At 39.4% G+C, this 21,266-nt stretch overlaps 1 protein-coding gene across 7 annotated transcripts in view; it reads left to right on the top strand.

The window, feature by feature from the left end:
* The window catches only part of P4HA1 (prolyl 4-hydroxylase subunit alpha 1), a 77,475-nt gene that overhangs the window by 39,804 nt on the left and 16,405 nt on the right, over positions 1–21,266 (top strand). For 3 of the 7 annotated variants that reach the window (XR_004972234.1, XR_004972232.1, XM_036337057.1), the window contains exons 8-10: positions 407–583; positions 3,722–3,792; positions 17,291–17,390. Coding sequence is in view for 3 of the 7 variants with exons in the window: in XM_036337057.1 (XP_036192950.1) it covers positions 407–583; positions 3,722–3,792; positions 17,291–17,390 (348 nt within the window). In the remaining 4 variants the exon portion in view is untranslated. Of the gene's footprint in view, positions 1–406; positions 584–2,640; positions 2,712–3,721; positions 3,793–17,290; positions 17,391–20,073; positions 20,419–21,266 lie in introns of those variants that run through there. The other 4 variants (XR_004972233.1, XR_004972231.1, XM_036337056.1 and 1 more) reach the window with 2 other exon arrangements.

Genomic DNA, 21,266 nt, shown 5'->3' with positions numbered 1-21,266 from the left:
GACTCAGTGGATAGAGTGTTGGCCTCAGACTGAAGGGTCCTGGGTTTGATTCCAGTCAAGGGCACACGCCCGGGTTGCAGGCTCGATCCCCAGTAGGGAGTGTGCAGGAGGCAGCCGATCAATGATTCTCATCATTGATGTTTCTCTCTCTCTCTCTCTCTCTCTCTCTCTCTCTTTCTCCCCCTCTCCCTTCCTCTCTCAAATCAATAAAAATGTATATTTTAAAAAAAATCCTGAAGGTCCTGTTTGATGCAAAGTATTTGTAAAGAACTGGTTTTTTTGGTCGTCTTCTGCAGATAACTTTGTGTATTCATGAGCATGATTACTGTTTCTTATCTGCATAGGAACAAGCATTAAAAATGTTATTACTCTAATATATTTATCATCTTTTTAACTTTATGTTTAGACTCCTCGGAGACAGAAAAAACTCTTTTGCCGCTACCATGATGGAAACCGGAATCCTAAATTTATTCTGGCTCCAGCCAAACAGGAGGATGAGTGGGACAAGCCTCGTATTATTCGCTTCCATGATATTATTTCTGATGCAGAAATTGAAATTGTCAAAGATCTAGCAAAACCAAGGGTAAATAACTTTTTTCCCCTCTTAATTTATATAACTGTGTATCAGTTTTTCCTTTGTAAGATTACAGAAAAGATCGTTGATATGGCACTAACCCCACAGATAGTTTTAGATAGCATCACCACATCATAATGGAGTTGTTAACTAAACTGTATTTATACCAGTTTTTCCTTAGTTTGTTACCAAAACAAATAATATATCTTGCAAATTGGTTTTTTAAAAATTAAGTTTATTGGGGTGACATTGTTTAATAGCATTATATGGAAATAGATTTTAAACTCTTAATTATGAAAATAATAGATGAGATTTTTATTTCACACTTAAATTTGTTTCAGCATCCTTCTGAAAAGTTTTCTAAGTACTTTGGAGCCCTTTAGTCTCAGAGACTAATCAAAAATCAAATTTTTCATTCTTCTATTATTTTTATCTGAAAGAATATTTAAAGTATTTTTATTCCTTTTAAGGCACATTATTACTGGAAATAGTTAGGCACAAGCATCAGGCTAATTTTAAATAATAACATCATAGCTTTCTGACTTTAACCTACATCATTTATCTTAATAAGAAAAACAATTTTATGTAAATGCAATCCTATAAACTTAGTGTTTAGTGTAGAAATTCTTCTTTTGTGAGAATATGAGAAAGACTGTCCTTTATGCTCTTGCCTTATTTATTTATTTTTACCATCAGCTTGTTTTTAAAACATGTTTAGTCTTCATTGTAAAGTACAAACTGTCATTACTTTCATAAAGAGATTGTTTAATACACACTGCATATTTTTGCTCTTTTATTACACAGGAGTTACCAAATTTCTTCTTTATAGGTCCAGATAGTAAATACTTTTTAGGCTTTGCAGGCCATACAGTCTGTCAAAACCACTCAACTCTGCTGTTGTAGTGCAAAGGCAGCCATAGCATATAATGAGTATGGCTATATTCCAATAAAACTTCATTTCCAAAAGCAGGTGGCAGGCTGAATTTGGCCCATGGCATCATTTGCTGATCCTAGTTATATCGTAAAGATTGAATTATCTGGATAGTTGTACTGCAGAATGACAGAGTTAGAATTGTTGTTAAGTTTTACTGCTTTTCCAAATTGCTACTTTTTGTTTTTGTTTTTTTTACCAAAGATTACATTTTAAATGGAAAAGGCAGTCTAATAAATATGGTTGCTTTACATGTGAATCCTTAAAAGTTTCTGTTTAATAATTACATAATATTCTATCATTCTCTTGTAGTCCAAGATTTCTATTGTAGTCCATAATTTGTAGTCAATAAGCCCAGTAAACTAAAGTATCTTGGTAGAATATTTATAAAGAGTTCATTTCATCCTGGAGATTGTCTTATGTCTCTAGGTATGGAGGCCAAAGTCTTCCAAAGGGATGCCTCAGTGGTTTTATTTTTAATATGTCAACAGATTCAGTGGCAGTAAGAATTTCATGTTTGTTTTGATAACCTCAGAATCATCCTCCTTTAAAAAAGAAGTGTAAAGTCATTGTCTCGACTGTCATCTTTTTAAATGATTTTTACATTTATGAGTTCTTTTCATTTGCATTGTGCTCAGTCCAAGATTATTTCACAGTATAAGTGAAATATATGAGCAGATATCTTGAAGGAAGAAAAGATGGACCTTGAAATAAATTTTGAACATTAACCTTTGTGAAATAGTATCACTAAAAAAAATTAAAGTCAGAAGTTTGGAATGGATCATTAATTGCAAATAACCATTTTTATAACTATAAATTAGACTTCAAATTTTAGGAATTTCTCTTTTTCTCACTGTCACATGCTCTAACCATTGAGAGAAATTAAATTTTTAATCTCTTCAAGTACCCTCTATTTATGCAAAACAAAACATTTTTTAAAATAACTTAAAAAATATATAAAAACCTAAAAAAAACACATGGGCTTTCAAAGCTCAACACAAGGTGATTGGAAGTCTATGGAGCTGTTTTCTCTTTTCAGCTTCCATTATAAAAAAATCCTAGAATTCTGACTGGTTGGGTAAATGTGATACATTTTTGTTTTGTAATGCAAGTATTTTGATGGTTGGCTTCACAGCTGAGGCGAGCCACCATTTCAAATCCAATAACAGGAGACTTGGAGACGGTACATTACAGAATTAGCAAAAGGTAAGAGATGTGTATGCTGCATATTTTGATCTCTAATGAGTGTTTTGTACATCCTACAGGAATTATTCATTTCAAGGAAGTAGGTCATTTTCAGTCTCCAGCTCCAGTCACCGCCTGTTTATATACACATGGATAAACTGCTTCGTGTTTCACAGGTCTTTCCCATTAACTAGAAGTTCTGTTTTTAATTTTTAATTGGTCTGTTATTTTTAGGGAATTAATAGGCGTTGCATCTCTGTTCTGGTCAGGAATTAAATATCCAAGAAATGGCTTGATACTTGTTTTCTTTTTCCCCTTTCTTGCCAAGGGGGAGAAAAAGCAAAAGCAGCGGTCTTTGTTTATGCAGCTCTCTTAACATTCATAAATGCTGTGAATTTACATCAGCCTTCATGGTGATTGTATTGGCATTTGTTCATACATCTTGTAAAATACCATTGTCATTTTGGAGTAATCTGTATTCCTCCTGTTGGAGTTTTTATTTTAAAAACCTTGCTGACTTAAAAGTTGGTGATGGAAAGAACAGAGTTATTTTTCTTATTTCTCTTCCAATTGCTATTACTTGTGAATTTAGTTGCCTTTTATTTTCCCAGAGAGACTTAACAACAGTTTTGTCTTGGTGAGAGTTTAAAAAAATGAATTCAAAGAGACTACTAATTATTCTTTTGTTATAATATTTAAAGAACATTAAACTTCTAAATTTGAGAAAGTTCCTGTGAAACCCAGTGCTATATAAGTCATTTACATACAGCTTCAAATGATTTTTTTTTTAAAAAAAAGTGAAAGGACAATAAATACACAACAAAAATTTGTCAACTCGTTTTCTCTTGATTTGGAAGTGGCTTTTCTAATTGCCACATTTCTAAATGTTTTTGCTGATTTGAAACCATTATCTACCATCCAGACCAATCTGAACCCTTCCAATCACCTGTGGCTTGGCAAAACAAAATAAAACAAAAGTCCAAAATTGCCTGCTACGTGAGTAAGTGCTTGTCCTTTCTCTTTTTTTGTAGCTGAGCCGAGCTACAGTACATGACCCTGAGACTGGAAAATTGACCACAGCACAGTACAGAGTATCTAAGAGGTAAGGGAGTAATGGAGAGAACTTTAGTCATATTTGGACCATTTTCTTTATTGAAAATCTAATTTTCATAAAACTCATGATATGGTTTCAGAGACCTAGGCTGTTAGGCATAGGTGTTTGATGACAACCACACCTGAATTTTCATGATGGACTAATAAACAAACATGGTTATGGGGAAATTAATAGAGATTTATTAAATTTCAAAATCCTTCCCTGGCCAGTGTGGCTCAGTTGGTTGAAGCATTGAAAGGTTGCGGGTTCAATTCCCCATCAGGGCACATACCCAGGTTGCAGTTCAATTCCAGTCCTGGTGCATAAGAGAGACAACCAATGGATGTTTCGCTCTTTCCTTCCCTCCCTCCCCTTTCCTCTTCCTCTTCCTCTTCCTTTCCTTCCTTCCTTCTTTATCTTCCTCTCTTCCTTCTTTATCTTCTCTCTCTAAAATCAATAATAAAAAAAACACACCCTGCTGTGACTCCCCAAACCCTGCCAGCTAAGTGAAGTTGTATTCTCATATTGAAGGGGGGTTCCCAAAGACTTCATAGAACAAGGCCTAACTTGGTCTGTATATAGTAAAGCAGGGGTTTAAACATCTCTGGGTAACCCAGTAGCTATAGGTATTAAGAAAGTAAATGCCTTTAAAGATTATATAACAAATTATTTGCAAATCCATTGGTTTTAAATTCTTTCACATGTACAATGTTTAAAGAGAATCTACCAAAGTCTAGATCACTGAAATAATTTTTAATAATAGATAACTGTAATTTATGTATTTAAGGTAAAAGGAGCTCACAGAATGAGTTATATTATTTCAACAGAACTCATTTTCCATCTACTTAAGTATGTTAATTAGGTTTCTTAAATATCATAAAAATGAAAATAGAAATATAATTGAGCTGAATTCAGTCTCATTCTAGCAACAAGTAATATTTATCCACAGGTACAATACCTAATTGACAATTACAAAATAAGCCCAATCCATCTCAATAGGAACATCCTATATAATAAAGAGCTACTATGCTAATGGTCATGACACCCTCACGCCGTAACGACCATTCAGCAGGAGGCTGTGTGTGCCGTAGGGCAGAGCTGCTGCGTTGCTCCAGAGATGGGGCGGAAGCGGGAGGCACCTGGAGGAGGCAGGACCATCCCGTGGTGAGGAGGGCAGGGGTGAGAGCCCATAGTGCCCCCACTCACCGGCCCTTCGCTACCCACTGCTTGCACTCAGCATGCTGCCGCCTACCTGCCAGGGGAAGGATCACAGTGCGTGCGCTGCCAGGAAGTGGCGCTCGAAACTCCGGAGTAGGCAGGAGGCTTCCACACACTCCTCCAGTGCCACACACTCCTCGGAGCCGCCTCATTGCTCGGAGACCGGGCGGAAGCGGGAGGCACCGGAGGAGTCGGGACCAGCCCGAGGTGACTCATGGGACCAAGGGTGGGGCTTGAAGCGGCTAGAGAAGGCTGGAGGGGTTGGGGGCGGGGCCAGGAGCGCTCAAGCTCTGGGTGGAGAGGTTAGGGCAGGGGTGGGCAAACTTTTTGACTCGAGGGCCACAATGGGTTCTTAAACTGGACCGGAGGGCCGGAACAAAAGCATGGATGGAGTGTTTGTGTGAACTGATATAAATTCAAAGTAAACATCATTACATAAAAGGGTATGGTCTTTTTTTTTTTTTTTAGTTTTATTCATTTCAAACGGGCCGGATCCGGCCCGTGGGCCGTAGTTTGCCCACGGCTGGGTTAGGGTGTCAAGGTAGGGCAGTGTGCGGGTGGGCGGGGGTGCACAATTTCACGCACCGGGTCACTAGTTTTAATTTATTTTTTTTATATTTGATAATGACTAACTGTGTTTAGATTAACTGTATTACCAATAATTATAAGTCATTCCAGGAGACATTTTTAACAGGCCTTTATGTTATAGATTTATACTTTATCAATTTGCATAGATATTTTTGTAGAGAAGTTCTATGTAATAAAAGTATAATATGCAAATCAACCAAATGGCAGAATGACCAGTCAACGGGGGCGTGGACCAGCGAGCAAGCAGCGCCAGGCCAGCTAAGGCACATGCTAGTGGGCAGAGGGAGGGGATGGTGATGGGGGGGATGTGGCGGCAGCCAGCTGCCACAGAGGGGTGATGGGGGGTGGCCTGCTCGCCGGTCGGTGCTGTCCCCTCATCAGCCCATCTGGTAGCCTCCCGCAGAGGGAGGCCAGACTGAGGCTTAGGCCCTCTCCAGGAGCAGGCCTAAGCTGTCAGTTGGACATCCCCTGGGGACTCCCAGACTGTGAGAGGGCACAGGCTGGGCTGAGGGACCTCCCCCCGAGTGCATGAATTTTCGTGCACTGGGCCTCTAGTAATATGATAAAAAACTTTTAGGCATAGAAATATATCACTCTAGGACAGGGCTTCTCAACCTCAGCACTACTGGTATTTTGGATCAGATAATACTTTGTCATTGGAGGCTGTCCTGAGCTTTGTAGGATGTTGAACAGCATCTCTATCTGTACCCACTCGATGCCCGTAACACCCTTCACCCCAGTTGTGACAATCAACAATGTCTCCAGACCAGGGGTGGGCAAACTTTTTGACTCGAGGGCCACAATGGGTTCTTAAACTGGACCGGAGGGCCGGAACAAAAGCATGGATGGAGTGTTTGTGTGAACTAATATAAATTCAAAGTAAACATCATTACATAAAAGAGTATGGTCTTTTTTTTTTTTTAGTTTTATTCATTTCAAACGGGCCGGATCCGGCCCGTGGGCCGTAGTTTGCCCACGGCTGCTCCAGACACTGTACCTGGGTAGGCAAAATCTCCACCACCATCCCCCAGGACTCCACCTCTCCACCCTATTGAGAACCGCTGTTCTAGGATAAGAATGGAATTAAAATGAAAGTCCAAGGGAAAAAGTGATGTAAAATTGTTAAGTATTACAAATCACTTTATTCATGTATTTTTAAAAATATGTATATGTTTTTTATTGGTTTGAGAGAGGAAGGGAGAGGGGGAGAGAGAGAGAGAGAAACATCAGTGATGAGAGAGAATCACTGATTGGCTGCCTCCTGTGCACCCATTACTGGGGATCGAGCCCGCAACACGGACACATGCCCTTGATCAGAATTGAACCTAGGACCCTTCAGTCCGCAGGCCGATGCTTTATCCACTAAGCCAAACTGGCTAGGGCTATTAATGTATTTTTTTTTAAAGTGGATGGTGGAGGGCATCAAATCATTATGGTAGAGTCCATTGGATATATTAAAATCATCATTTTTCAGAAATTACCACTATTTTCATCCTTTGAAACTATTATGTTAAAAAATTTTAGTTGTCAACTAGAAAACTGTACAAAATAGTACATAGATTTTAAAAACTATTTTAGGAGATACTCAGATGAAAAGGATTTGAATATTACTGCTGTAAGTCACAGCAAAAGTACTAGGAAGGATGGAGGGATTGTGTTGATATGTTTCCTTATTCTTTTGGGGCAGAGCTATATGTTCTTCATATATTAACTTTCATCATCCCCACAAACATATCCTGGTTTCTTGACTGTCTGCCCTATACTACTGCCTTCGCCCTTACCCCAGTTAAAAGACATAATTAAAATTTTCTATAATATTATTTTGATTCAGGAGCACTAATAGATGATAAGGATTTGCAGAAACTAATTTGTAGTATGTGTCATGTCTAAAAAAATTAACCTCATCTATTTTTGAAAATAGTAACTTAAGCCATTACATATTTTATCAGACATTACTGCATGGTTTTTAGGCATTTTTACTGTCATAAAGGTTATAAATATCCAAATTCTCCAGATTTGGATGCTTTTAGGAAGCATGTGAACCAAAATTTAATGAATTTAGAGTTTTGGAAGTCAGTTTTCATATATTCAGTGCACCTTTTGAAGAAATATCCAGCCCACAGTGTCATTGGACTCTTACCAACAAGTCAGTATAAATTATTCTTGGAAAGGTGACCTACAAACATTTTTTCATTGAGAACTAAATATTTCTAAACATATTGAAATTATTTTTTAAATATTCTAATTTTATAGCTCTGAGAAACAATTTTATTAAGTTTTTGAGAAAGGCACAACCATACTTTATATTATATATAGCAGCAGAAAATGCTTAGTGAGTAGCATTAGAAGACTGAGTAACACCAGAATAAATTCACCCAGCCTTTGCAAATTATACGAAGTATGTGAGTATTTCTGTTTAAAACATCCTAGTTAAAAGGGAATTCCATAGCACAGTGATTTTATCTTTACTCTTGGGAAAACATTTTTTTTAAAAAAATTAAATCTTTATTGTTCAGATTATTACAGTTGTTCCTCTTCCCCCCCCCCCCCCCCATAGTTCCCCTCCACCCGGTTCCCACCCAACCCTCTGCCCTTACCCCCCCCCCCCACTGTCCTCATCCATAGGTGTATGATTTTTGTCCAGTCTCTTCCTGCCCCCCCACACCTCTTCCCCGCCCCCCCGAGAATAGTCAATCCACTCCCTTTCTATGCCCCTGATTCTATTATATTCACCAGTTTATTCTGTTCATCAGATTATTCGCTTGATTTTTAGATTCACTTGTTGATAGATGTGTATTTGTTTATAATTTGTATCTTCTTTACCTTTTTCTTCTTCCTCTTCTTAAAGGATACCTTTCAGCATTTCATATAATACTGGTTTGGTGGTGATGAACTCCTTTAGCTTTTTCTTATCTGTGAAGCTCTTTATCTGACCTTCAATTCTGAATGATAGCTTTGCTGGATAAAGTAATCTTGGTTGTAGGTTCTTGGTATTCATCACTTTAAATATTTCTTGCCACTCCCTTCTGGCCCGCAAAGTTTCTGTTGAGAAATCAGCTGACAGTCGTATGGGTATACTCCCTTGTAGGTAACTGACTGTTTTTCTCTTGCTGCTTTTAAGATTCTCTCTCTGTCTTTTGCTCTTGGCATTTTAATTATGATGTGTCTTGGTGTGGTCCTCTTTGGATTCCTTTTGTTTGGGGTTCTCTACGCTGCCTGGACTTGTAGGTCTATTTCTTTCGCCAGGTAGGGGAAGTTTTCTGTCATTATTTCTTCAAATAGGTTTTCAATATCTTGCTCTCTCTCTTCTTTTGGCACCCCCATAATTCGGATGTTGGTACGCTTAAAGTTGTCCCAGAGGCTCCTTACACTATCTTCATATTTTTGGATTCTTTTTTCTTTTTGTTTTTCCGGTTGGGTGTTTTTTGCATCTTTGTATTTCAATCTTTGACTTGATTCTTGCGATCCTCTAGTCTGCTGTTGGAACTCTGTATAATATTCTTTATTTTAGTCAGTGTATGCTTAATTTCTAGTTGGTCCTTTTTCATAACCTCAAGGGTCTCACTAGATTTATGGAGGGCCTCACTAAATTTATCGGTGGTTTCTAGAAAATTCTTGAAAAACCTTATAAGTGTGGTTTTGAACTCTATATCCAGTAGTTTGCTTTCCTCCATTTCTGTCATTTGTGACCTGTTTCTTTGTCTCTGCATTTTGGCTGCTTCCCTGTGTTGATGGAGTGGCTTTCTGTGCTAGGTGTCCTATAGGACCCAGTGGCTCAGCCTCCCCAATTACCTGAAGTGGACACTCTTGGTGCACCCCTTTGTGCCCAGTCTTGTTGTAGTTAAACCTTGATTGTTGTAGGTATCACTGGGAGGAATTGACCTCCAAGCCAATTGGCTGTGAGAATCAGCTGTGTTTGCAGTGGGAGAACCTCTGTGCTGGAGACACTGTTCTGGGGCAAGACTTGCTTCAGTGGGGCTTTGGTGCTCACTGAGTCTGCCCCCTGAATGTGTCCCTTATGGATCTGAGGAGTTGTAATCTGGATGGTCCCAATCTGACCACTGGGTACACTGGCTCTTGGATCTCTAAGGAGGTGCTAATTTAGCCTCTGCCTAAGGCTACCCAGCAGGAGGTATGGAGAGATCTGCAGATTCCTCTTCTTTGTTTGGGGTTTGGAGGTGCCCAGATGAGGCCCAGCTGTGAAGCAATGCAAGCTGCTGTGGGGCCTTGGGCCTTCTTTTGGAAGTTCTGGGTCTCTCTGACCCAGCTGCAGTTTGTTAGGTAATTTTCAGATTGCAAAGGGCCAGGGCATTCATATGCAAAAGCCTCTGTGCACAGCTTGGTTGGGGCAGGGTCTCGGGATCAACAGGGTGGAGCAAGCAGCTATGGCTGATCCTCAGTCCTTCCCTAAGAGGCCCTGAGTCTCAGTGTCCTGGTAATCGCTGTAAGCACCTCTGAGAGAAAGCCGCCTGTGAGTTCCAACCGATGCCATACAGTCCAGTTTCTCCCCGTATGAGTCTGGGTCCCCAGAGACTCGCCTGGAACTGGAGTTCAGAGCATTTGGGAGCTTGAGACTCCCTCCGGATTGAAAAAGACACCAGTGTCTTCAGTTGCCAGCTCTTGCTGCGTGCGCCTCTGTACCTCTGCACTTTACTTCCACACCGCACCTCCTCTGAGTCTCAGTGTGCTTTTCTCTTTCCTTCTAGTTGTAGAATTTCCACTCAGCCAGCCTTCCTGTGGTTCTGGATGTCCGTTTTGTCTTTTAGTTGTATTTTTGAAGTTGTGTGAGGCAGCAATTTCTAGTGTTTACCTATGCCGCCATCTTGGTTCTGTCGGGAAAACACTTTTAAAAATAAAATATATGCCCAGCCAGTGTGGCTCAGTGGTTGAGCGTTGGCCCATGAACCAGGAAGTCATGGTTCAATTTCGGGTTAGGGCACATGCCCGGGTTGCGGGTTCGGTCCCCCGTAGCAGGTGTACAGGGGGCAGCCAATAATTTATTCTTTTTCATCATTGATGTTTCTATCCCTCTCTCTACCCTCTCTCTCTCTGAAGTAAGTAAAAACATTTAAAAAATAAAATACATGTTAAACAAGAGAGTCTTACCTGTTAAAGAGGATTTTACTCCATAAAATGTCCAATACAATTCACATTTTAACAAAAAAAAAAAGATTTTACTATTTTGGGGATTTAATAGCTATGTTGAGATATTTTCTAACCATCACTGTAAATCTGAATTTTGAAGATTCCTACAAGCAAAATAAGTGTTTTATGTTTCCTTCATAAATTAAACCTCTGAAAAAGGCACCTAAATGAAAAGTAAAAGAATTTGTGTATTGATGTTAATTAATCTCTCTTGTACTGGGAACATTTGTATTTTGAAAGGGTCAGAAGGGAATTTCAAATATCCATATTTTGAGAAATTTCTAAGTGATTATGTCACCTTCTCTGGAAGTAAAAACATGTTCCAGTGTACTAACAAATAGATTTTTTTGAGGGGAAAAGTATGTGTGGAAATCCATTACTCTTTAAAAACCATAAAGTTTTTATTTACTTTATTGACTGACTATGAACTTTTAGCATACCATCTCTGTCTTTGCCAATATTTTAAAGAAACCCTAAATATTTACTACAGCTATTTAATGGAGGAGCTAATAATTTTGGCTAAATCAGAGGAATGGAATTCAGTATTTTGAAAGGTAAGCATTCAGTTATGTGTATCGAAAAGACAGTTGAACTATGAGCTCATAAAATCCAGTTAGAGTAATATAAATGAGATGTGCAAATAAATAATCTATTTTGTGTGGTAGTAAAAGCTTCTTTGTTTCTGTTGGGTTATTCTTGGAAGAGTTCCTTTTTTACACTGGAGTACAGATTTTCTACAATAAGATACTTTATTGTGCTTGAAATTTAATTTACCCATGTTAATAAGGAACAAGTACAGTATAAAAGTATATTAATATTTTTACAATATAGAGATAGATAAATAGCTTTGAATGGTTTCAGTTTTTAAAAAATTGGAATAACTTTTTAAAAAAATGTATATTTTATTGATTTTTTACAGAGAGGAAGGGAGAGGGATAGAGAGTTAGAAACATCGATGAGAGAGGAACATCGATCAGCTGCCTCCTGCACACCCCTACTGGGGATGTGCCCGCAACCAAGGAATATGCCCTTGACTGGAATCGAACCTGGGACCCTTCAGTCCGCAGGCCGACACTCTATCCACTGAGCCAAACCAGTTAGGGCTGGAATAACGTTTAACAACAGTATTAGACTCTATTGGGTTGATCAGTGCTTCTCAGATAACAGGACTGGACAGATCTACAGTATTACTGTGTATTGACCACTAAGGTCAAAGGGACCAGTCTGGATGGTTAGCCTTTCATTGTTAACTCAAGCATTTAAAGACAAAAATTTGGCAAATTTTGTCCTCTGTAACTGGCACTTTGGGCTCTGAGTGATTTTTTGGGGGAAAATCACATGGTGTGCTATATACCCGAAACTAATACAAAACAATGAATGTAAACTGTAATTGAATGAATGAATGAATGAATGAATGAATGAAGGTTTAAAAAATCACATAGTGGCCCTAGCCGGTCTGGCTCAGTGGATAGAGTGTTGGCCTGAGGATCAAAGGGTCCTGGGTTCGATTCCTATTAAGGACATGTACCTTGGTTGCAGGCTCCTCCCCAGCCCAGACCCTGGTTGGGGTGCATGCAGGAGGCAACCAATTGATGTGTTTCTCTCACATCAATATTTCTCTCTGTCTTTCCCTTTCCCTTCCACTCTCTCTGAAAATCAATGGAAAACATCCTCGGGTGAAGATTTAAAAAAAATTACATAGTGGTTTTGTTAGCTGATTGTGAAATGTTCATTTTCCATATCTGTTGACATAGAAGAAGAAGATAGTGATAATATTCAAATTATATCACTCATATTTTCCTTTTGGGGGTTTTGTAACAGTCTTTAAAACCTCCAAAATGGTATGTCTGTCTGTTTATGTGAGCTTGCCTTCCTTACTAATGTATTAGAAATAAAGTCATGCAGTGTGAGAATATTGCTCCTTACTCAAAGAAAGCATTCCAGTGATACTTTAAAGCATTGTATATTAAAAGAATAAGAAGTTTTCTTAACAACAGAAAATCATTAGAAAGAAAAAAATGTTGAAATGTTGCTCTGTATGTACAACTTAACTCTTAGGTTCTGTCGATAAGACCAAAAGGAAGCTATTTTGGGTTATCTCATTATTAAGTGGAAAAAGGGAAGCATAAAATTATCTGGACAAAGTTTTGCTTTGCTCTTGGCAAAAAATTGTGTTTTATGGAAAAACACTTCAAAATTTAGTTGACATTTTCAGTTATAGTTTTAAAGAGGTAAAGAGTTTATTTATTGTTTATTGTTGCTTGTACTTTTGATATCACAGCTAAACCACTGTTGAATCTAAGGTCACAAAGATATATGCCTATGCTTTTTTCTAAGAGTTCTATAATTTTAGCTCTTACATTTCTGTCTTTAAAACCTTAGTTAATTATTTTTCATATGGTGAGAGTTACAGGTCTAACTTCTTTCTTTTGAATGTGCTTATCCAGTGTCCCAGAACCATTTGTTGACTATAACAAGCATTTCTTGCTTTTGCAAAGTGTAAAGTAAAAGACTGAAATGGTAGTTGCTAGAATGGCAAAGGGAAGGTGTTCTTCTGGGCAGAGGAGATGTCAGACTGAAGAATGAGCAACCATTGTCAAGGAAAAGATGAACTATAATGAGGAGGCAGTAACGGCGGAAATAGGCCTATGGGTTAGAAAGGGTTGATAAAGGCATAGGGCAGCGGTTCTCAACCTGTGGGTCGCAGCCCCTTTGGAAGTCAAACGAACCTTCCACAGGGGTCGCCTAAAGACCATCCTGCATATCAGATATTTACATTACGATTTATAACAGTAGCAACATTACAGTTATGAAGTAGCAACGAAAATAATTTTATGGTTGGGTCACAACATGAGGAACTATATTTAAAGGGCCAGAAGGTTGAGAACCACTGTTCTAGGGCTACAGGGGCATGGTTCTCCACCCTCCCTACCACTAGGAGAGGCCCCTGGTATCATTCAGCAGGTGCCCACCAAAGTCACCGTGATCCATGAAGTGTCAAAGGTATAAAGAATTTTATTTCATTACATCAAAGAAAATGTTAAGAGTATATGCAGGCAAAGACACTTCTGGGAAAGAAGTGGGTGCCAGCCAGTCCTCAACTTTTTGAGGAAATAGGCTGAAGAGGGTTCCCACGGGGTTGGGGTGCTCTGATCCCTGCAGCACCTGGGAATGGGGTGGATGACTGTCATAGGTGATTGGGCTGTGGTAGATAATGTGCTGGCAGGTGTCCTTAGACCGAAAGACCATGGTTCTGAAACAACACAGGGCTCTGGGCGGAGGGCAGCATTCGCAGCTGGGTAAGTGGAAGCGTTCTCTGGAGATGTAGTTCGGAAAGCAGGGGGGTTGGGGTGAAGGTGTATAGCTATTCAGAGTGCATAGAGGCATGGAAACTGTTACATACTTGGGTGTTCTACAGACGAAGATATTCTTGAGCTTTGTTGATAGTTACTTTGGTACCAAGATTGGGCCTAAAGTGGAGAATGAGTTATTGAAAGATGCAAACAGCATTGGGTGCTCAAGTCAACAACATCCTGTTTCTGACACAGTACTCTAAGATGCGATTTTCAAACCTTTTCACTTCATGGCACACAAACTACTAAAATTCTGTGGCACAACAAAAAATATGTTTTTTGTTGATCTGACCAAAAAGGTATAATTTGACTCATTCACACGGGATGGCTATTGTGTTGGCAGGTGTCCTTTTTAAAATTTACCTTTTATTTGACAGTCTAAGGGAAGAGAGGTCAGTGCCCCTGACTAGTCAGGTGTCACATGTTTTTAAAATTCAGTTGAAAATTGCTGCTCTAAGAGGCTAGTGCTGCTGAGGAAATGGACCTGCATGTAGGCAGTAAGACATGGCAATGTGGTGTTAATAGATGATAAAGAGACGATAGCCTCAAAAAACCCTTTAGCAAACAGTAGTTACCCTTCTCAACCTAGAAAAGGATTTCTAAGGAAGAAAAATTGTTTCTCATAGTTGGCCTTGGAGTCTTACTTTAAAAATGCATATACACCTATGTATGCAAATATGTGTGTGCTCAAACCCTTTCCATAAGTACCCGAGTGAAAAAAAACTCAGTTCAGTGAAATGAAAACTTAACGTCTATAACATGTAAAATGTTTGAATCCGCAATACTAACCCTTATTGAGGGCAAACTACAGTCCGTAGAAGAAACTTGTAAAATATATGTCACATGTGTAATGTTGCAGGTCTTGTGCCAAAGTAGAAAGCCTAGTGAGCGAGGAGAAGTTATTTAGAAGTCTTGCTATTTTAAAAACTGTAAATGTTACACAGGTATGTGCCTAACAATTACTGCTGTTTAATTGTGAGGGAAACATTTAGAAGACTACAACAGCTGCATTTTACAATATTTCCCTACATACACAAAAAACAAAGATACTTGCTTGTGCTCCAAAAGAGGGCAAAATTAGAGAACTCATTTTTGTCTTGAACAATTGAGTATCTGTTACTTAAGGAGAAAATTGCTAATCATTGTGGCACTCATAGCAAACAATTGCCTTACCAGTGAAAAAGGTACACTAACGTGGTTCTTAATCCTGTCAATTATTATTATTATAGGTTTTATAGTGGTCTTTCTGACAACTTCATACCACAGTTGAGAAAATGTTACTATTTTAAAAAATGACTTTACTGAATGAAGTCAGTCCATGAAAGAGAATCCTAATATATTTTCCTCTGAAATGGATGTGAGAAATGTAAATTTTATAGCAGTATCATGTCACATCATTTTCATGTTATGATTAGTCGTAACCACTTCCTCCAACCTCTTCCTCAAAAAAACCATTAGGAAGCTTTGACAGAGCATGGCATGGGGAAGAGTCAAGGAAGGAGAGATGACAAGAGTGATAATCCAAAGGCTTCACTTTGCAAAGTGAAAAAGACTATTCTGGGCAGAGAGAAGAGCATGTGCCACTCGCCTTAGGGCTAGAGGAAGCATGTTTTGAAAGTGTTGCTGGGCACAGCGGGGGAGGCAGGACGCAGTGGCAGAGGCTGTAAGGGAGACCGGGAGGCAGCAGCCAGAGACTGAAGAGATACTGGGAGAACGAGTGAGCGAGGAGAGTTTTAAGAAGGAGGGACATTGTGATATGTTACTGGAAGAGCAAATACAACAAGAATTGGAAAACCTAGTTAGAGTTATGGGTGATAATAGTAAGAATATTTTTGATGGAATAGATTGAGAAATGAGAAGTCTCTGAAAAAGTTGACTTGAAGAGGGAGGAGAAAGAGGTTGGCAGCTGGAAGGAGATGAGTTAAGGGGAAATCTTTTAAATTTTATTTATTTACTTAATGGGAGAGACTTAAGCTCAGTTAAAAGCTGTGGGAGGAGTTATAGAGAAGGGAGGTTAATTATGTAATAGAGACAGGACTAATCAGTGACTTACGGCTCCTAAAATGCAGGAGATAGTAGAATCTAAGGCAGAGGGTTCGCCTTTGATAATGGAGAGGGATCTCCTGGGGCCGGAATGAAGGAACTAGAACGAACTGAAAGGAGCAGGTAGATGCAAATGGAGGTAGATTCTGTGGTTTCTGTGTTCTCTGTGACGTAGGAGATATGCTCTCTTCTGAGGGAAGGGAGAGGCTGAGGTGGGTTGGGGTGCAGAGTAGAGGAGGGAGTGAGATAAGGGCCCTGAGAAGAGTTGGTGGTCATGCATTTCTAGTGGGACACAGCCACCCTGTTCCATGACTTTCTTCAGTAGGGTTCCATGACACAGGTGTAAGTGTGGAGAAAATAATTCATTCATGATTGTGTTTTTGCCAGTCAGTTGAATTGCAGCTGTTAGCAAGAATATGTTGAGCCCTGGCTGGTGTTGCTCAGTGGCTGGAGTGTCGGCCATGAACTGAAGGGTCTCGGGTTTGATTCCTGGTTACCGTAAGGGCACATACCTGGGTTGCAGATTAGGTCCCTGCCCTGATCTGGGCACATGCAGGAGGCAACCAGTCGGTGTGTCTCTTTCACATTGATGTTTTTCTCTCTTCCCTTCCCCTCCTCCCTCTCTTTCACTTTCTCTCTAAAAAAAAAAAAAGAAAAAAGTCAGTGGAAAAAATACCCTTGCGTAAGGATTAACCAAAAAAAAAAAAATTTATTTATTCAAGTAACATGTGAAATTTTTTTCTTATAAATATTAGCATTGTATAAATCAGGCCTCAAACCCTATGACCTCCACTCCAGTCAATTCCTATACCTTACCTAGCAGGAGCAGTTGTTTTAAGTTTGGTATGGATTTTTCCAGAATTTACAGGAAAAAAAAATCTCAATGTAAATAGCACTCTATAACCTTCTTACATTAATCCACTTATTTTGATAGAAACCACAATGAGGTTAATTTTTCCTTTCCAGCTTCTAACTGTAAAATATAACATGTTTTTGTAAAAATGCAACATTCATTAGTAAAAATCATATTAAACAAGCAAATCAACTAAATGCCTATAGATAAGGACTTATTGTCCCATATATTATAGCTTTTTAAATGACAGCTGTTGGTCTTCATGTATTGAAACATTATCAATAAGACTATTTCTTCTTGTTCATAGTGCCTGGCTCTCTGGCTATGAAAACCCTGTGGTGTCTCGAATTAATATGAGAATACAAGATCTAACAGGACTAGATGTTTCCACAGCAGAGGAATTACAGGTGGGTAGTCACATTATCCTTGAATTATATGCTATCACACTATCCTTAAATTATCTTTACACTTTTTCAAAAGATGCTTTGTTATGCCTAGATTTCAAGACCCCCCACAGAACCACCAGGGAGCACCGAGTCCGATGCAAAAGCATAGAGTCTTTTATTCAAGCTAGCTTGGTCTCTCTGCCTCCATTACTGGATGCAAGAGAGCCCCGAGTCCCAAGAGAACAAAGAATTTATAGGGCTTGGGGAGGGGGGTGGAGGCACTTGGTCGATTCTGGTTGGTTGAGTGAGGACCGGGGGCTAGTTTCCCTTGCTTTCCCATTGGCCGAGATAAGGGCAGGCTGGGTAACTGATACATTCTGTGGCTTTCCTGGGAGAGGAGTTAGGGACACAGCTATCAGTTCCCTTCTGTCCTTTCACTATCAGTTCCGTTCTGTCATTTTGTTAGGGACACAGCTATCAGTTCCGTTCTGTCCTTTTGTTAGGACACAGCTATCAGTTGCGTTCTGTCCCTTCATTTTCAGATGAGATTTCCTGATACTGCACAGGCAGTACTCAGTTTAATCACAAAGTAGTGATTTTAATAATCCGTGGGAAAATTATATGATTGTTCTGTGTTAAAATTTATCAAAACATTGAAAACTCTTGCCCTAGCTGGTTTGGTTTAGTGGATAGAGCATCAGCCTATGGACTGAAGGGTCTCAGGTTCGATTCCAGGCAAGGGCACAACCCCCAGTTGTGGGCTCGATCCCCAGTAGGGGCTTCGCAGGAGGCAGCCCATCAGTGATTCTCTCTCATCATTAATGTTTCTATCTCTCTCTCTCTCTCCCTCTCCTCTCCTCTCTCTCTCCCTCTCCCCTCCCCTCCTCTTCTCTCCTCCCCTCCCCTCCCCTCCCCTCCCCTCCCCTCCCCTCCCCTCCCCTCCCCTCTGAAATCAATAAAAAAATATTTAAAAAAACATTAAAAACTCTTACTGTCGAGTATAAACTTATAGGGAAATGAGAAAAATGTAATCTTAATATTTATTAAGCACACTATAATGTGTGCCGAGCCAGCTCAGCCAAGGGTTCGGTGAGCCTACGGGGGGGGGGGGGGGGGGGGGGGCGGCGAAGGATGTAGAAAAGACAAAAAGAGAATAAGCTGGGTCTAGGTCAGGGGTGGGCAAACTTTTTGACTCGAGGGCCACATGGGTTCTTAAACTGGACCGGAGGGCCGGAACAAAAGCATGGATGGAGTGTTTGTGTGAACTAATATAAATTCAAAGTAAACATCATTACATAAAAGGGTACGGTCTTTTTTTTTTTAGTTTTATTCATTTCAAACGGGCTGGATCTGGCCCACGGGCCGTGGTTTGCCCACGGCTGGTCTAGGTGGATCTTCCTGTGCCTGGCTGAGGCCACAGGGAGAGATCCAGACTGTAAGCTGAGCCTTTATTTTATAGGCAGAGGTAAAAAAGGTGGTGGGCACCATAGTTACAATGTTCCTGTGAGTTTCACTTGTTTTGGCAGCACTTGCTGCACCTCCCACAGCCCATTAGCTACCCAGATAATATCTAGGGAGAGTCATAAGGTCAAGCGTAATTATGCTAAGAGGGCTGTGCCCTCTAAGCTGGGACTTGTTTGAGGCTTTGCCAACAGGTCAGTCCGAGGTTTAACTCTATAGCCGCTCCCTACACACTGTAATGTGTGTGCTTTTCATTCCTAGGCCTGTCAGGTAACCAGGGAAGTTCTTTTTTTAAAAAAAATATTTTTTCTTCTCTTTTCTATTGAGACATAATTCATATACCATAAGATTTACACTGGTTTTATTGGAAAGAGGACCTGGCCTTTGTGCAACCACCAATACTGTCTAATTCCAGAATATTTTCTTTACCCCAGAAAGAAACCTCAAATACTTTTTTTTTAATGCATTCTTTTTTTTTCTTATTTTTTAAAATATATTTTATTGATTTTTTTACAGAGAGGAAGGGAGAGGGATAGAGAGTTAGAAACATCAATGAGAGAGAAACATCGACCAGCTGCTTCCTGCACACCCCCCCCCCCCCCCCACTGTGGATGTGCCCACAACCAAGGTACATGCCCTTGACTGGAATCGAACCCGGGACCCTTGAGTCCACAGGCCGATGCTCTATCCACTGAGCCAAACAGGTCAGGGCAAAACCTCATATACTTTAAGTACAGGCATACCTTGCAGATATTATGGGTTCAGTTCCAGATCACAGCAATAAAGCAAATACCATAATAAAGTGACCTCACACCAGTTTTTTGTCTCCTAGTGGATATTAAAGTTATGTTTACACTATACATAGTCTGTTAGGTGTACAATAGCATATCTACAAAGCAATGTACATTCCTTAATTTAAAAATACTTTATTGCTAAAAATGCTAACCTATTTTGAGTTTTCAGCAGTATTTTTGCTGCTTGTTGGAGGATCTTGCCTCAATGTTTATGACTGTTAACTGATCATGGTGATAGTGGCAATTTCTTAAAATAAGACAACAGTGAAGTTTGCCACATTGATGGACTCTTCCTTTCATGAATGATTTCTCTGTAGCAAGCACTGTTGTTTGATAGCATTTTAACCCTACTAGAACTTCTTTCAAAATTGGAGTCAATCTCTCAGATCCTGCCTCTGCTTATCAATTAAGTATATGTAACATTCTAAATCCTTTGTTGTCATCAACAGTCTTTACAGTCTCTTCTCAAGAAACCATTTTCTTCGCTCATCCATAAAAAGCAACACCTGAAATTGCAGTATTTCATTATCATGAGATTGCAGCAATTTAGTCACATCTTCAGGCTTCATTTCTAGTTCTAGTTCTTTTGCTATGTCCTCCACATCTGCAGGTACTTCCACTGAAGTCTTGAACCCCACAAAGTCATCCATGAACATTGGAATCAACTTCTTCCAAACTGCTGTTAATGTTATTTTTACCTCTTCTAATGAATTGCAAATGTGTTTTTTTTTCACAGTATACACACACACACACACACACACACACACACACGCATACCCTATATATATTTATCCTACATATATTTTTTATACTTTTTCCTTTTTAATAATTTTTAAAAAATTTATTGGTCGATTAATTTTTAGGGACAGAGAGAGAGAGAGAGAGAAAAACATCAATTTGTTGCTCCACCCATTCATACATTCATTGGTTGCTGCTTTTATGTGCCCTGACCAGGGATTGAACCTGCAACCTTAGTGTAGTGGGATGATACTCCAACCAACCGAGCGACCCAGCCAGGGCAATAATTTTTTAATTAAAGTTGATGTACAATATTATATTACCTTCAGGTGTACAACCCAGTGATTAGAAGTGATCACCCTGATAAATCTAGTACCCATCTGACACCATAAATAGTTTTACAATATTATTGGCTATGTTCCCTGTGCTGTACTTTACATCCCCATGACTGTTCTGTAATTACCATTTTGTATTCTTAATCCCTTCACCTTTTTTACCCAACCTGCTAATCCCTCATCCATCTGGCAACTATTAAAATGTTCTTTGTATCTACGAGTCTGTTTCTGTTCCACTTGTTCATTTATCTTCTTTCTTGCTTCCACATTTAAGTGAAATCATATGGCATTTGTCTTCATTCTGCCTTATTTCACTTAGCACAATATCCTCTAGGTCCATCCATATTGTTGCAGATGGCAGGATTTTATTCATATATATATTGATACTTATTTATTCATTCATATATATTGATTTCAGAGAGGAGGGTAGAGGGAGAAGGAGAGAGAAACATCAGTGACAAGAGAGAATGAATCATAGATCGGCTGCTTCCTGCATGCACCACACTGGGGATCAAGCCCACAACCCTGGCATGTGCCCTGACTGGGAATTGAACTGTGACCTCCTGGTT

The sequence above is a fragment of the Myotis myotis genome, unplaced genomic scaffold (assembly GCF_014108235.1).
Source record: "Myotis myotis isolate mMyoMyo1 unplaced genomic scaffold, mMyoMyo1.p scaffold_m19_p_15, whole genome shotgun sequence".
NCBI lineage: Eukaryota > Metazoa > Chordata > Mammalia > Chiroptera > Vespertilionidae > Myotis > Myotis myotis.
Note: the sequence above shows the minus strand (reverse complement) of the source record. Positions and strands in the feature narration are given on the sequence as shown.